The following is a 14585-nucleotide window of genomic DNA, read 5'->3' as shown; positions in this document are numbered from 1 at the left end:
CATGCACTTGTTGGTAGACTGAATCCTCAAAGGTGAAGATGCTTTTTTTACACTTCTTCTACAACCGGTGTAGAAGTGTAAATTGTGAATCAAGTGATTTTATATATTTTGCTGATCAGTGTAATTTATTATACATTTTGTGTAAAATTTTTTTTACAAAATAACGAAAATTTTACAAAACAATTTTGCAAATTTTTGTATAATTTAAATAATATAACATGTTTTCAATTTAAGATGTATTAAAACAGTATGGTGGGTAGTGTATTTTATAGAATATAAGACAATAGCAGGTATTTTCAAAACTTTTGTAAAATGATTGTTTTTAATGCCACTTTCTCAACTGTACACATGCAAAATACAGGAAAATACTTTCACCAAAGAAACAAAAAAAAATTGAAAATTTGTTGATCAGTGAAATCAATCATTTATAGACTGAAAGTTTAAATGGTTCATTAATAGGTAAAATTCAGCATCCATTGCCCTGTGATCATGGCTGGAAATACCCTATATGTGCTCAGAATTGTCTGTCACAACAGTAGACTGCTGTAAATAGAATCCAATTGCAAACTCTTCTTGTGCTTTCATTTCTATAAAATACTTTAATTTGAAGCATTCTTACTACTTGTTCTTCATCTGGGGGGGGGTGGAATGATTTGCCTGACACCGCAGCCAAATCAGCAATTCCCAATAATAATTACTGCCTGTCAGTCCCCTATACAGACTACAGCCAAATAATACACCAGAAGATACACTCCCAATGGCAGGATTCATGGAATAAACAGATTATGAACAAATTATATCCTATAAAGCCTCTATTTGAACTGTGGCAGTGTAGTCTGTGCAGGAATCGTAAGGAGGAAGTTGTTCTTGCCTGGATCCACATAGGACATAGTAATTTGACACATTTGTATTTGCTGTGGGCTGATGATCCTCCTATGTGTGAGTCCTGCGATACAGTTTTATCAATTAGACACATTTTAATCGACTGTCCAGATTTTAGCAATATACGTCTTATCGTTTTTAACCATCTGACTGAGCCGTATACACTCAGTCAGATTTTATCCGACTGACAATGTCTGCTGTTTTTAAATTTTTACACCATATTAATTTCTATAAATGTATATAAAATCCTGAAATATATATATATATATTTTAATGCATATACTGCTTTTTACCAGTATATGATTTGGGACGAGGTAACCTTTTTTCAAAAGTTACCAGAATTTATTTATCTATCTATTTTTTAACTGATATAATTATCTCCTGGCACATAATAGCCTTAGATGCTAATGCGCCAATAAAATCATAATCTAATCTTCATCTGGGATCAAACTACTTGTTATAAGCTGTTTTCAGGCTGACAGTTAGTTTGTTATAGGCTGAAGTCTATAACAGACTACTTGTTTTAAATTTCCTGTTGGCCCCAGCTGCAAAGTGTTCCGTGGCGGCCAAGCAATTCTATTCCTGAAAGGGATTTCTATAAAGAGCATTTAAGTGTACAGTTTCTATTTTTAGTTTCAAACACTGTTTTCTTGATTTGTATATCAGAGTAATTCTTTTGCACTTCAAAAAGTAGGCAAAGGCCCAGAAAGGAAAACCATCTTTCTGTTTCTTTTTCTGCCGCTTGGTAACCTTGCCAAGCCTCCCCGTGGTGAGGCCAGAAACCTGGACAATAAAGCAAATCCCCAGGGCCAAGAGGAGCCATGGATTTCAAAAACTTTTTCCCTATCCAGACAGCAAATCCAAATTCAGTGGATTTGCACCAACCTGATGATGATGCAACCAAGAGACCGAAGACGGATGCTTCCAGAGTAGAACATCCAAGTTTCCCGATCCTACATTCCTTAATGAACCAGGCCATAGGAAATCTTTCTCCATTTTTTATACAGAAATGTGTGGAAAATGTAACACGTTTCCCGAGAATGGTGCATCATTTTAAATCTGGCGACCTGTTGGTTGAGACTACAAGCTCCAAACACTCAGAGTCCCTTGTCAAACTCACCACATTTGGTGGAATTCCAATTAAGCTATCACATATTGACTGTAGGATCAATACCTCCAAAGCTGTCATCTCAGATTGGGACCTAATGAATGTCTCAGAGAAGGAAATTGTCAATGATTTGCAGGATAAGAAGGTCACAGAAGTGAATAAAATTATGCTGAAGAAAGATGGTGAACTTATTCCAACACACAGCATCATACTGACATTTAGGTTTGGTGTACTAAATAGTATGTAGGTAGGTTTGGTGTACCAAATGAAGGTAGGTTTGGTTTACTAAATAGTACACCAAACTGAGGTGAAAGTCGAGGTGATGCAGTATGCCCGAACTGTGGATTGAAGGAGCATGCCCAGGCTAATTGTAAATCGCAGTCCTCACTTTGCCCTAAATTAAAGGCAATCACATGCATTCTCTAAAACATGTGACCAGTGAAAACACAAAGAAATCCAGAAGCAAGAAAACAGTTATAGCAACAGATGCCAAGATATACCTATGCTGATGCTGCTCAAAGATTTCATTCAATATCAGTTCAGACTGATACATCAATTCTGCCAAGCATGAATGGGGTTCGATTGTTACTCTCTTCCGTACCTAAATCCTCAAAACAACAGCCTTCAAATAGATCTAGTAACACATCAGTCATAATACCACCTTTTGCCATACAACTCCCATAAGACCTGTTTAAACAGAAAACTCTGATCCTGTTAACAAACAGCATGCTGAATCTTTCCTTATGGATACAAGTGAGACCTGCAGTCAAGAGGAAACTGAAACCAATCCAGAAGACTGAAATAGCTGCAAGACCTGTTTTTTGAAAGAGAGAAAAAATGAAAATTGACTGCATGAAACAGACTTCCAAAAAGCAGACAGATACAGCTTCTCCATTTAAATCCAAACAACGAAAAAGATTATCCAATGAAACTGCAGAGCTTTCACAACAATATCGATGACATCCACAATGACAATCCAGTTGGAATCTGCTTACAGGAGGCATATTTAACACCTCAGGTGTCTCTCTAAATAAAAAATTATACTCTCTTTTGGCAAGACAGATCTGTTCCAAATAATGCTCATGGAGGGGTAACCATACTCATATACTTACAAGTTTCTTGTAAACGCAGTTGGAAGTTTGATAGTTGTAACAAACTTCCATCTGTCGTAGTTGAGGTCGACAACTTAAATAAGTTCAGGGCAAAACTTGACAAGCATTTGGAGTGAATGGATGGGTGAAATGGGAAGTTTTTATTTATTTATTATTATTTTTTTCATTTGGTTAATGCTATATAAGCTTGCTTGCTTTCTTGCATTATATGCCTCTTCTAATGCATTCCATTACAAACTGCTGTTGCCACATGAATAGTGGTTGGCATTACCCTAACACTTGTTTCTATCTACATGCCACCCAGTCATCCTTGTATCCTTCATGAACTTGAAGATCTCATTCTGCAGTTGTCAACCCCTTTGTTTATTGGGTGACTTCAGTGGACACCATCTATTTTGGGGATCTCCCAATGTAGATGGATGAGGACAACTCATTGAAATGCTCGTCGACAGACAGAATCTAACCATATTAAAAACCGGTTCACCAACTTACTTCCACCTCCCAAAAGTAACAGTCTCTGCAATAGATCTCTCTATCTGCTCTCCAATCCTCTTTCCTAGTATTGAGTGGACAGCTCTGAATGATCTATTCAACAGTGACCACTACCCAATAATCTGTAAAATTCAAACCTCCCACAACATAACTTCAGAAATCTGCACAAAATAAAAATTTTCCGAGATATATTGGTACACTTCCCGTGTATCCTTCAACAATCAGATCATTGAATCTTATCCAATTGAGACAGTTGCCAACCATATTACAAAACAGATTCTAGAAGCCGCATCTACTGCCATCCTGCAATCACAGTCAAGCATCTGTAGAACCATAAATTATTGGAGGAACGAGGATTGTAAAGAATGCAAAAAAAGAAAAAAAATACCTCTGTGGAATTTATTCAGCAAACATCCTACCACCATCAATCTTGTAAACTACATGAAACTTAGAGCTAAGCCCGTAATACTAGGAAGAAAGCAAAAAGAGACTCTTGGGTCTGATTCGCAACTGCAATGTTTTGCATATACTGGCATATACTGGCGTAACAATTATATGGTAAAAAATAAGGCAACTAAATGGAAAATTTCCTCTATTGTTCTCCCCCACAATGGGCTGGAGCTGTCTACTCCTGCAGAGATTGAAAATGCCCTGGGACGGTATTTTCACAGTTGTCTGACTCAATGGAATATGATCCATCATTTGAAAAGACTAAGGCTTTAGCAGAAAAATCCCATCTGAATTTCAGAACCACATCCTCTCTGCTGTACAATCAACCACTTACTATGTTAGAACTACAAGAAGCTCTATCCACCGCAAAGAACAGTGCTGCTGGCCTCGATGGAATATACTACACAAGGCTACAACACCTAGACAATAAATCACTATCTCTGCTGCTGACCTACAACCCCATCTTCATGGAACATTCATTCCCGAGTTCCTGGCATCACTCTTTTGTACTGCCAATACCCAAGCCAGGGAAAGACCTCTCTATTCCTAATAATTATAGATCCATTTCTCTCACCAGCTGCTTAAGTAAAACCGTAGAAAAAATAATACACCGTTGACTGACATGGTACCTCGACTCCCAAAATATCTCCAATAATCAATTTGGTTTCTGAAAAAAACAATCATCCCTGTCTCACAATCAAAGCTGAAATGAATATCAGGAATGTGTTTATCCAAAATAAATATCTAGCCATGGTATGCTTCAACAAAAAGAAGGCCTTTTCGGCAAGTCTTTTCGCAAACATATATACAAGGAGAAGGAGTCCCTCAGGGCTCTGTTCTCAGTGCAACCTTATTTGCAATAAGAATAAAGAATAAATAACCAAAAATATTCCCCACTGTCAATTCATACCTTTATGCTGATGATCTTGCAGTTTACAGAACATGAGCTTTATTGAGAGGCAGCTGCAAACCTCAATAATATTGAGCTTTGGATGGCACAGAATGGTTACTGACTGTCTCATTAGAAATCAAGTGCCATTCATTTTTGCAACAAACGACAGATGCATGCAGATCCAGAGAAATCATCTTATCACTGTTGTGAACCACGTTCGTCTCCTCGGTCTGATTTTTGATGATAAATTGAACTTCTCAGAATACATCAAACATCTATGGACTGCTTGTCAGCAAAAATGAACTTAATAAGAGTTATCTCTTGTACATCATGGGTATGCAGATCGCTACACCTTACTTCACTTGTACACAGCCCTAATCAGACCTCGCCTTGATTATGGTGCTCCAGTGTATGATTCAGCTAGGGAAAGTGTGCTAGCACAGCTTGCCCCTGTTCAACACTCTGCCCTCAGGATTGCCATAGGTGCTTCCAGAACCTCACCAATACAAAATCTTTATTTTGAAGCCCATGAACCTCCTCTCAGCCTCAAGAGAGGCTGAGAGGAGGTTCATGGGCTTCAAGGAGGTACCTACTTAACTCATTAGGCCAATACTTAATGATCCACAGATCATTAAGTATGTTCTATAGAAATAAACATAGAGTAGCTTAGCCTACTGGCATCACATTGTAGGCATTATCACATACTTGGAATATCTTGACAAAGTCCTAGATCCAAACAGTTTCGGATCCTACATGGTTTTCTATAAAACCATCTTGTGACAGCTATTTCCTAAACTGGACAAAGCATTCTCTTGCAAATACCAATATACAGCAACTACATACTGCTCACACACAAAATTACTCACATTTTATAAAAGTATACACTGGTGCCTTACTCCCAAAGTTGGAGAGTGGAGTCAGTGCTGTTGCTGTCTTTCCCTATAACACCATCTCTGTTTCACTTTCCACTGAATGCAGCAGTTATAGAGCTGAATTATGTGCTCATCAAGCTTGCCTTAGAAAATATTCTCCATCTGTCCATTCAAAAAAAGTGTAATATATGCAGACTTGCAGAGTGCACTTTTAGCCTTGCAAAATTCCTCCTCACCAATGCATCTTTTAATAAAAACCATAAAAATCAGCTGATACATATCCATGATCACCAGCAAGTAGTCATCTTTTGCTGGATCCCAGGCCACACTGGGATATCAGGGAATGAAAAAGCAGATTGTGCAGCCAGACATTCATTCAACATATCATTGCCAGATTATTACATTTCATATATTGACTACAGATCCTACATAAGAAATATATGTAAGGAACAATGGACACTTCTCTGGCAAGCTCAACTGAATAACAAGCTCCTTCAAATAAAATCTGAACCACAGTTATTGGCTTCCAGTTTCTGTGTAAACAGAAAGGAAGAGGGCTTTCTGTACGGAGTTCAAATTGAACACAGTCAGCTCACCTATATTTATCTTCTCACAGGAAATGATCGTCCGAAGTGCACACACTGCAACTCTCTTCTCGCAATCAAGCACATTCTCATTGATTGTACAGTATACACTCATGCCCGAAAAGCCTCATTCAGTTTTCTATGAAATTTTTAAGAACCTTTAACACCATCATATCATAGGCAGTGATGCAAATCTGCCAGAATTTTTCTGCTTCCTAAAATGGATACAGCTGTATGGTTGTCTCTGACTGCTTACAGTTACCATGACTGACCTCCATCTCATTGATAGGTGCAATATGGTCCTGGTAACCCTTGCACCAGAAATAACAGTACCAGTGTCAATCCTGTTGTTTAATTACACTTGTTAGTATTACATATTTTGTTTCATTGCCACTACTAATGTAGTGGCAATGAAACAAAATATGTAACAAAGAAAGATTATATTGAACTTTTTCATTTATGAATTTTTGTGCTGAATCATTTGGCATCATTTGTGACATTTATATGTATTATATAAGTATGTGATATGTCATCATCAGCCAATTCCAATTCACTGCAGGATGAAGGCCTCTCCAGCAACTTTTCAGTTCCTTCTGTTTTGTGTAATGGCCATCCATTCACTACCCATGAACTCTTGAATTTCATCTATCCATCTCTGTTGTTGTCTTCAGGTTTTCTTTTAACGGAATGGTACCCAAGAGAGTACCATTCTGTTATTTCCTTAGTCCATATATCATTATGTCTTCGAGCTATGTGTCCTGCCCAAGTCCATTTCAGTTCTTTAGTTTTAATAAGAATGTCCTTTGCTTGTGTTTGCTGCCTAATCCATATGTTTCTCTTCTTATCCAATAGTCTGATTCCTAATCAGCTGACAGAATTCCTAGTCTGCTGATGAGGCTAGTAGGGGCAAGACGTGTTCAAAGCCGCTAAGTGGATTTTTCTTATTTATTGATTTGAAATTATTGTTTTTCTAAAACTTTTGATTTAAATTTAGTAGTATAGCATTATTTTGTGATTTTCTGATTAATTTGGTGTATTTATTCATGCACAAAACATAGGGCATACTTGATATAACTGGGGTGTATCAGTGCACCTTACATTATTGTTGCAATGTCAAACTTGTCAGTGGGATTACTTTAAATATGTTATCATCCAGGTAATGACAGCATCATTTAATTGTCTAACTATATTCAGTGTGTACAAGTCACAAAAAGTTTCTGATTTTTATACAAGGGAGTAATATAGGTGAGAATACTGTTTCCTTCATATCTTGCCATTAATGAATCAGAAAGGGATATAAATTTATATGATAAATCATTTGAATGCAGTTATGACAACTAAGTGAATCTCAGTTTCTGATTTTTATGTGTGTGTGGGGGGTGTTACTATTTCCTCCATGATAACCTTTATATCCCTTATTGATTCGTTACTAGCAAAATATGGGAGGGAAGGAGTACCCCCTGTATAAAAATCAGAAACTGTGATTTACTTACATAGCAGTATCATGTGGTAGTGATTATAGTATGGTTTCAATATAACTTATATTCACTATAAATTTTGGCCTTATACACCCAAAAATAGATTTAGTTCCAGATAACCAGATATTTTTACAGGTTTCCACATACCTGGCAGTTTCTTCACTCTCATCTGTTCTAAAGCAATGCCAAAGTGGTTATCAGTTCATCTGTTCTAAAGCAATTCCAGAGTGGTTATTAGTTAAAATTATAGCTAGGTAATTTGCTAGTTAGGTATTTGGACTAAATTATGAAGTAAATAACCAATCATGTTAAAAGAGAGAAATGTCATCTTTTTTTTTTTTTTTTGCATGGATTACAAGTATTAAACAGCAAATAATATCCCAAATTATGGCAATTCTCTCTCTTTATAAGGTAAGTAAAATTAAGTACAATTATGCATAATAAACAACTACAGTGATTTGTTTTAATATATGGCTTATATACTTTGGGATATTAACATTGTGTTAACACTGTTGTATTTTTATAATTCTCATTTAAAATATTAATAATTTAAATTATTAAATTATTAAAATATTAATAATTTAATAAATTATGAAATTTAATAATTAAATTTAATTAATAATTAAATAACAAGCACATTCACGGATGTGGTAGACATTTGTGAATGGGCAGTTAACATTAATTTAGCATGAAAAAGATAGTGTTATGTCTTATGGCTCCAAATATGAAACTCTGTGATCTTTATTATATTGAGAAACTGAAAGATTTCATTTACCTCTTGTGAATTCCTTAAGTAAAATTTTTTAAATCATCCAATGCAAAAATATACTTTTGTCTGAAATTGTCATTGTCTTCTCTCTCAAATTGAGTGCTTATATGTGGCGATTTAAGTTGGGAAATCGCATTCTTTGTATACTGTTAATGATCAGTCTCTTCTCCCCCCCCAAAGCAGTGTAAATAAAATGAATTCCTTGTGTACCCATAACCCGAGTTAGTTATAATTACATTGATTCTCTGTAATTCCACATGCGGTTCTTTCGGAAGTGAATATAAAAATGCAAAATTTAAAGGTGCCATATACTGTACAACAATACCAAATGCAAATATATCTGCAGCTTTTGACACTATATCAATAACGGCTCTGGAACAAATTTTATCATACTGTCAAAATACAAGGCAATCTCCTGAAAATTTTATGTAACATTCTGAAGAAAAGACGTTTCATTATCTCCTATGACAATTTTATTGCTCATTATCCATTTCACACCGAGGCTTTCTCTCCTCACTTTTATTTGCTGCAGCTCTGGAACCATTTTTTTGCATCCCATAAGGACAACTTTATTACATATGCTGATGACCTGAAATTCTTCCGTCAAATCTAGAGATCTACAACAAGTTAAAAAAACAAATCAACAAGCCAATAACACAATAAATGAACTGGAGTATTATCTCAACTGTATTACACTACGTTCGAACCCAACAAATCTTCCCATATGACAATTACAAAGAAAAAGAGGGGGAACAATATCTCGATGCTGGTAAGCAGATGCAAAGTTCCAAAAGTTAAATTGCATGTAGACCTTGGCCTAAAATGGGATGAGGGATTAACATTTTCTGAACACTTTGATTACATCTAAGCAAAAACATATGCAGCACTCTGGGCTTCCAAACAGAAGTTAATTGGCATTAGAAACACAGATCGTGTTAAAAAGTATATATCTTGAAATGTATACTTCCCATCCCACTGTATGCTTCACAGATTTGGTCCTCTGCCCCTACCAAGCAACCTGAAAGCTTTCCTAAGTATTGAATACTGGCTTTTGAGATGGCTGAACAGGATTTTGAATCACCTATTTACTGTCTCTAGAGCATTCCTACTTTCCAATCTTAGTATTCCTCCCTGAAAACAGACAATTAACACAAGAAACATTTTCACATTAGCCCAATTGCTAACAGGAAGATTAGATGCTCCCAGTATTGATGGCTTGTTTCACTCTCATCGAGAAATGCTGAAACAAGACATCCTCTTCAAAGCAACTTAAAAAAACCTGGACAGCCTAAGTCGCTTTTTTCCAGCAAACATGATAGAACTCTTCAATCAATTAAGAGTTGAACTGGAAAGCTCTGTAACCGCAACACCTACAGATTGCGAGTATTTGCAACAACTATTGTCTTGTGCAACTTTAGTCCACAGTATAGCTCAAGATTGCATTTAATTTTTATCCCTTTTAACTATACCAACTCATTATTCTAGATGTCAGAATTTGAAATATTCTAATAAAAAATCATAATTACACGTGTATTTCAAAATACTGTATTCATTCTTTCAGGATGAACGTCCCATGGACTTTGTAACCTTTTGCTCATGGGGTCTACTTCATGGCTAGAAGGGTTCTAAGGTGTGACTCATACCCTTCTAGCCAATGGCTGTCCCAGAGGTGTCTCCTCAACAAAGAAATAAATTGATAATAATAAAAACTTCCTAGAGTATTGACTCTATTTTTAGTAACTGTAACTACAGGTGATGTTTCAGCATGCTGCCTTATGGGAGACGTCACTTTTCCAAGCCCGGAATTTTCTGGGGGCATCACAACCGAGAATGTTTTGAATTCAGGCTTCCAGTATGAGGGAGTTGCTTTGGTCTGCAACCTTGCCGAAAGAGAGGGGGGTTTCCATTACTTCAAATAAAATTGCAAAACAGTTGATTCTTTCAAGCTGCCCTGTAGTTTTACACACGAAAGGCAAATGAAATTTTGTTTCTTTACTTTGCTAAGTTTTTTAATATTCAAGGTGGTGCAGCAGCCTGCAAAAAACTGATCACATTTAATTGTAAGAATATCAGTTTTTAGACATACACTAAATATTTTTTCAATGGGTGTGCTGCTGGCTTCAGCTGTTATCACTATGTGGGAGAAGGAAAACAATGCTCACCCTTAATTAGTTCTGTTTAGATGGTTGTAAACATCAACAGATGCTGATTATTGCTGTATCTACATTATTTCTGTAGCCCTGCGCTATCCTTGGCTTTGTCTGGGATCTTATGCAATGAGACAAAGGCAGGCAATATGCAATACTAAAAATGTAAAAAGGTGCTTTACCTGAAAGAGCAAAATGAAAATGGACACCATTGGAAAGGCTCCCTTGCAGCAATCCAAGAGTTGTTGGATTCCAAACGAGTCCACCACGGCCAATCCATCAACGCCCAAAATTCCTGCTCAAATGGTCACGAACACACCTTCCATAATGGGCAGGCGCTCCGTCATGTTGAAACGAAATGTTGCGTCTCACATTTGCTGGAACATCGTCAAGTAACCCTGGTAGAACTTGTTCAAGAAAGATCCGATATTTAGCCGAGTTCGTGCGGGATGGTAACAGGTATGGGCCGACTAAGCAGTCACCGACCATACCTGCCCACACATTTATTGGAAAGCAATGTTGTGCCGCATGGGGGATGCACACAGTGTGGGTTGTCGATAGCCCACACATGAGCATTGTGCTGATTGAATAAGCTTTCCCGAGTGAAATAAGCCTCATCCGTGAACAAAACATAGGCTGGAAAATTCAAGTCTTGAACACTTTCTTGGAGAAACCACTGTGCATGATGATCTCGGGGGAGCAGTAACTGAACCCTTTGGAAATGAAAGGGGGGGTGTAAGCAATCGTCGTGCCAGACACGCTGTACACTGCAACGAGGCACTCCTAAGGCAGAGGCAACGGCACGTGTGCTGGTAGTAGGATTATTCTGGACGGCATTCAACATATTTTCTTCCATGGCAGGAGTTCGTGTCGGCCGTGGTCTCCCCGCACTACTCCTGTTACCTCTAAATGACCCATAATCGCACAGATTTTGATGCACACGCACAAACAAACGGTGGTCCGGTACATGTCTGTCTGGGAAGCGTTATCCATAAATTCATTGAGCGCCTCGTCCATTGCCCTCTGCTAATCCATACACTAGGTGCATGTTTGCCCGCCTTGATTTCTTTCTGTGGGGGCCCTCAAATCTATCGTGTATGAAGCGCCTGTGGAGACGGAAATGGATCCCGTGGTGAAACTTGGCTGCGCTGCTGCTATTGTCAAAGAAACTCCAGGTGTGTTCGACCATGTCTGCCAATCCATGCTGCGTCGGTGTCACGCACACATCGCGTCTCATGGTGGAACCTTCAAGCATCTGTTGTAACATCATGAAATGCATCCATCTCGTACTCCATTGTTAATATTACATCAAATAAATGTTTGCCACTAATTACTGTCTTGTGTCATTTCTGCTTCTTGTGTTTTGCTACTACTTTCCCGTGACGTTTCCAGTTATGGGTTCCTATGCGATTCACATTCCTTTAGATGTTACCTACCTCCCCTAAACGTTTGTACCAATATTTTTGAGACACCCTGTATATATGTATATGATCAAATTAATCCAAAAATTAAATAGAGAAATAAAAATCATATATTAAAATAAATAAGAAAAATAATAGGAAAAGCAGAAATAAAATAGCCTGACCATTATGCCCCATCTCTACAGAGGACCACGAGGCCAATAACAGTCAGGGAATCACTGCGTTTCGAACACTAAACAAATCCATGCAACGACGGAATGATACTAAGATCAAACCGCGAATGTCTATTTTATTTTATTTTATTTTCAGTTAATAAAATAAAATAGACATCGGTGTGTAATGTTGTTAGTTTATGTTTCCACCTTAGTGAGATTTCATGTAATTTGGAAACGGGTGCCTTCGAGGGGGCGCCACTAAATTTCTAAATTATTTCAGGAATGTTGCTTCAACACTACCCTTTTCTTGTTTACCCTCCCCCCCATGTTATTGTTATTTTATTTGGTTCAGTTCATTTTCACTCTACTGGTTTGCCATGCTACTGGCAATATTCTATTTTAATTTAGCGTATTATATCCAACAATTAAATAGTTTGTTAAGCTATTAAATTAAATAGGATCAAATTAATCCACATATGTGGATTAATTTGATCCACATATGTGGATCAAATTAATCCACATATGTGGATTAATTTGATCCTATTTAATTGGAGGTAGCGTTACGATGTGCTAACGCTGCATTTGTACTGCCATCTGTAGCCTAATTTGTTTCTGTATATTTTCAGTTCAACTATTGTTTTGTCAGTGGTGTGGTTTGTCCATGCGAGTACTAGGCTTTCTGTTTTATTATTTTTTGCTGCATAAGGACCACTGCTATGCAAATCTATTGCATTGGTGGTTTGTTCTTAGTATCATTCCGTCGTTACATGGATTTGTTCAGCCTTCGAAATGCAGTGATTCCCTAACTATTATTGGCCACGTGGTCCTCTGTCGAGATGGGGCATAATGGTCAGGCTATTTTATTTTATTAATGTTGTTAGTTTATATTTCCATCTTAGTGAGATTTCACATAATTCGGAAACGGGAGCCATCGACGGGGCGCCACTAAATTTCTAAATTATTTCAGGAACATTGCTTCAACACTTCCCTTTTCTTCTTTATCCCCCCCACATATTTTTCTGTTATTGTTATTTTATTTTGTTCAGTTCATTTTCACTCTACTGGTTTGCCATGCTACTAGCAATATCCTATTTTAACTTAGCTTATATATATATATATACAAATTTGTATATGGTATCAAAACTGTTTCCTGTACAAGTTTGGCTTGGTCCATTTTCTTCTTTACAAAAGTTCTGATCTTCTATACTAGTTAATATGAGTAAATTTTTGTTTACCTACTTTTGTGTGACTTATTCAAAATTTTTTTTTTTTTTTTTCTGCATTTAGGATATCTAAGGATAGAAGAATTTTATTTTCATGGCGGAGAGGAACTGTTAGAGATTTCTTGGTTGTGTTTCTTAACCACATTTTTGGTTTATCTTTAGCATAATACTAAAACTCCCCCCCCCCCCCAGTTCTCCCTAAATAAATTAGCTGGTGATTATGATGAACTCTGTTTTTATTGAATTCAAATATAAGTTTGATTCATAAAACTAGCATTAACATATGTGGGTGAAAATTTTGATTGAATTAATGTCATATCTGCCAAATCACCTTTTAGGGCATAAACTTATTTTTCTTCCAAAATCAAGAATACTGGCCAAAAGAGTTGATGCCCAGGAATGTGCCTAGTTAGGCCATTCTAGTTAGGTCAGCTTAACCACATCTGCTTACACATGTGTAAGCAGTTGTGGTTAAGCTGTTTCCTTGTCTCTCTTGTCAAGATACTTATGGCTGTGAATTTCCATGAACTTTTAATATTATTAAATAATAATAATAAAAAAAAAAAAAAAAAAAATTCTGAGATACCCACAGAGAGAGAAATGGAACGAAATCACCAAGAGAAGAATGATGACATCCAGTTCGGGATCTTAGGTGTGCAAAGCCCAGATGTCTTAAATATGAATGTTAATATATGTTGCTTGTATGAGATTTTGGGTTTTCTCTTCTAAATTGTTGTATTACACAAATTTAAAACCTCATTAATTTGAAGTTCAAGTACATCAGTATCAATTAATCAATAAATTTTTTTGTTAGATACTCTGTTAACAATGTACAGAATTTTCATACTTTTCATTTAAAATATTAATCTTTGTTTCTTAGTTGTAGACCTTTGTCTACAACTAAGTTTCTTTAAACTAAAAATTTGTGAGTAGACCTGTAATCCATAATGAGAGACAAACAATTGTGTTGTGGATAAATTCAATGAAACAGACACGCACA

General features: G+C 36.6%; 1 protein-coding gene across 1 annotated transcript in view; it reads left to right on the top strand.

Annotated features, from left to right (window-relative positions):
• LOC150089299 (non-canonical pre-mRNAs endonuclease FASTKD5, mitochondrial-like) overlaps positions 1 to 13755 on the top strand; it is a 237230-nt gene extending 223475 nt beyond the window's left edge. The window contains exon 7 of the mRNA XM_090368479.1: positions 13650 to 13755. Within this exon, the coding sequence (XP_090224605.1) occupies positions 13650 to 13658 (9 nt within the window). The 3' untranslated portion in view covers positions 13659 to 13755. The remainder of the gene's footprint in view (positions 1 to 13649) is intronic.
• The last annotated feature ends 830 nt before the right edge of the window (positions 13756 to 14585 follow it).

This window comes from Mastigoproctus giganteus, chromosome 2, assembly GCF_048544385.1.
Source record: "Mastigoproctus giganteus isolate SK-2022 chromosome 2, ASM4854438v1, whole genome shotgun sequence".
Lineage (NCBI taxonomy): Eukaryota > Metazoa > Arthropoda > Arachnida > Uropygi > Thelyphonidae > Mastigoproctus > Mastigoproctus giganteus.
Note: the sequence above shows the minus strand (reverse complement) of the source record. Positions and strands in the feature narration are given on the sequence as shown.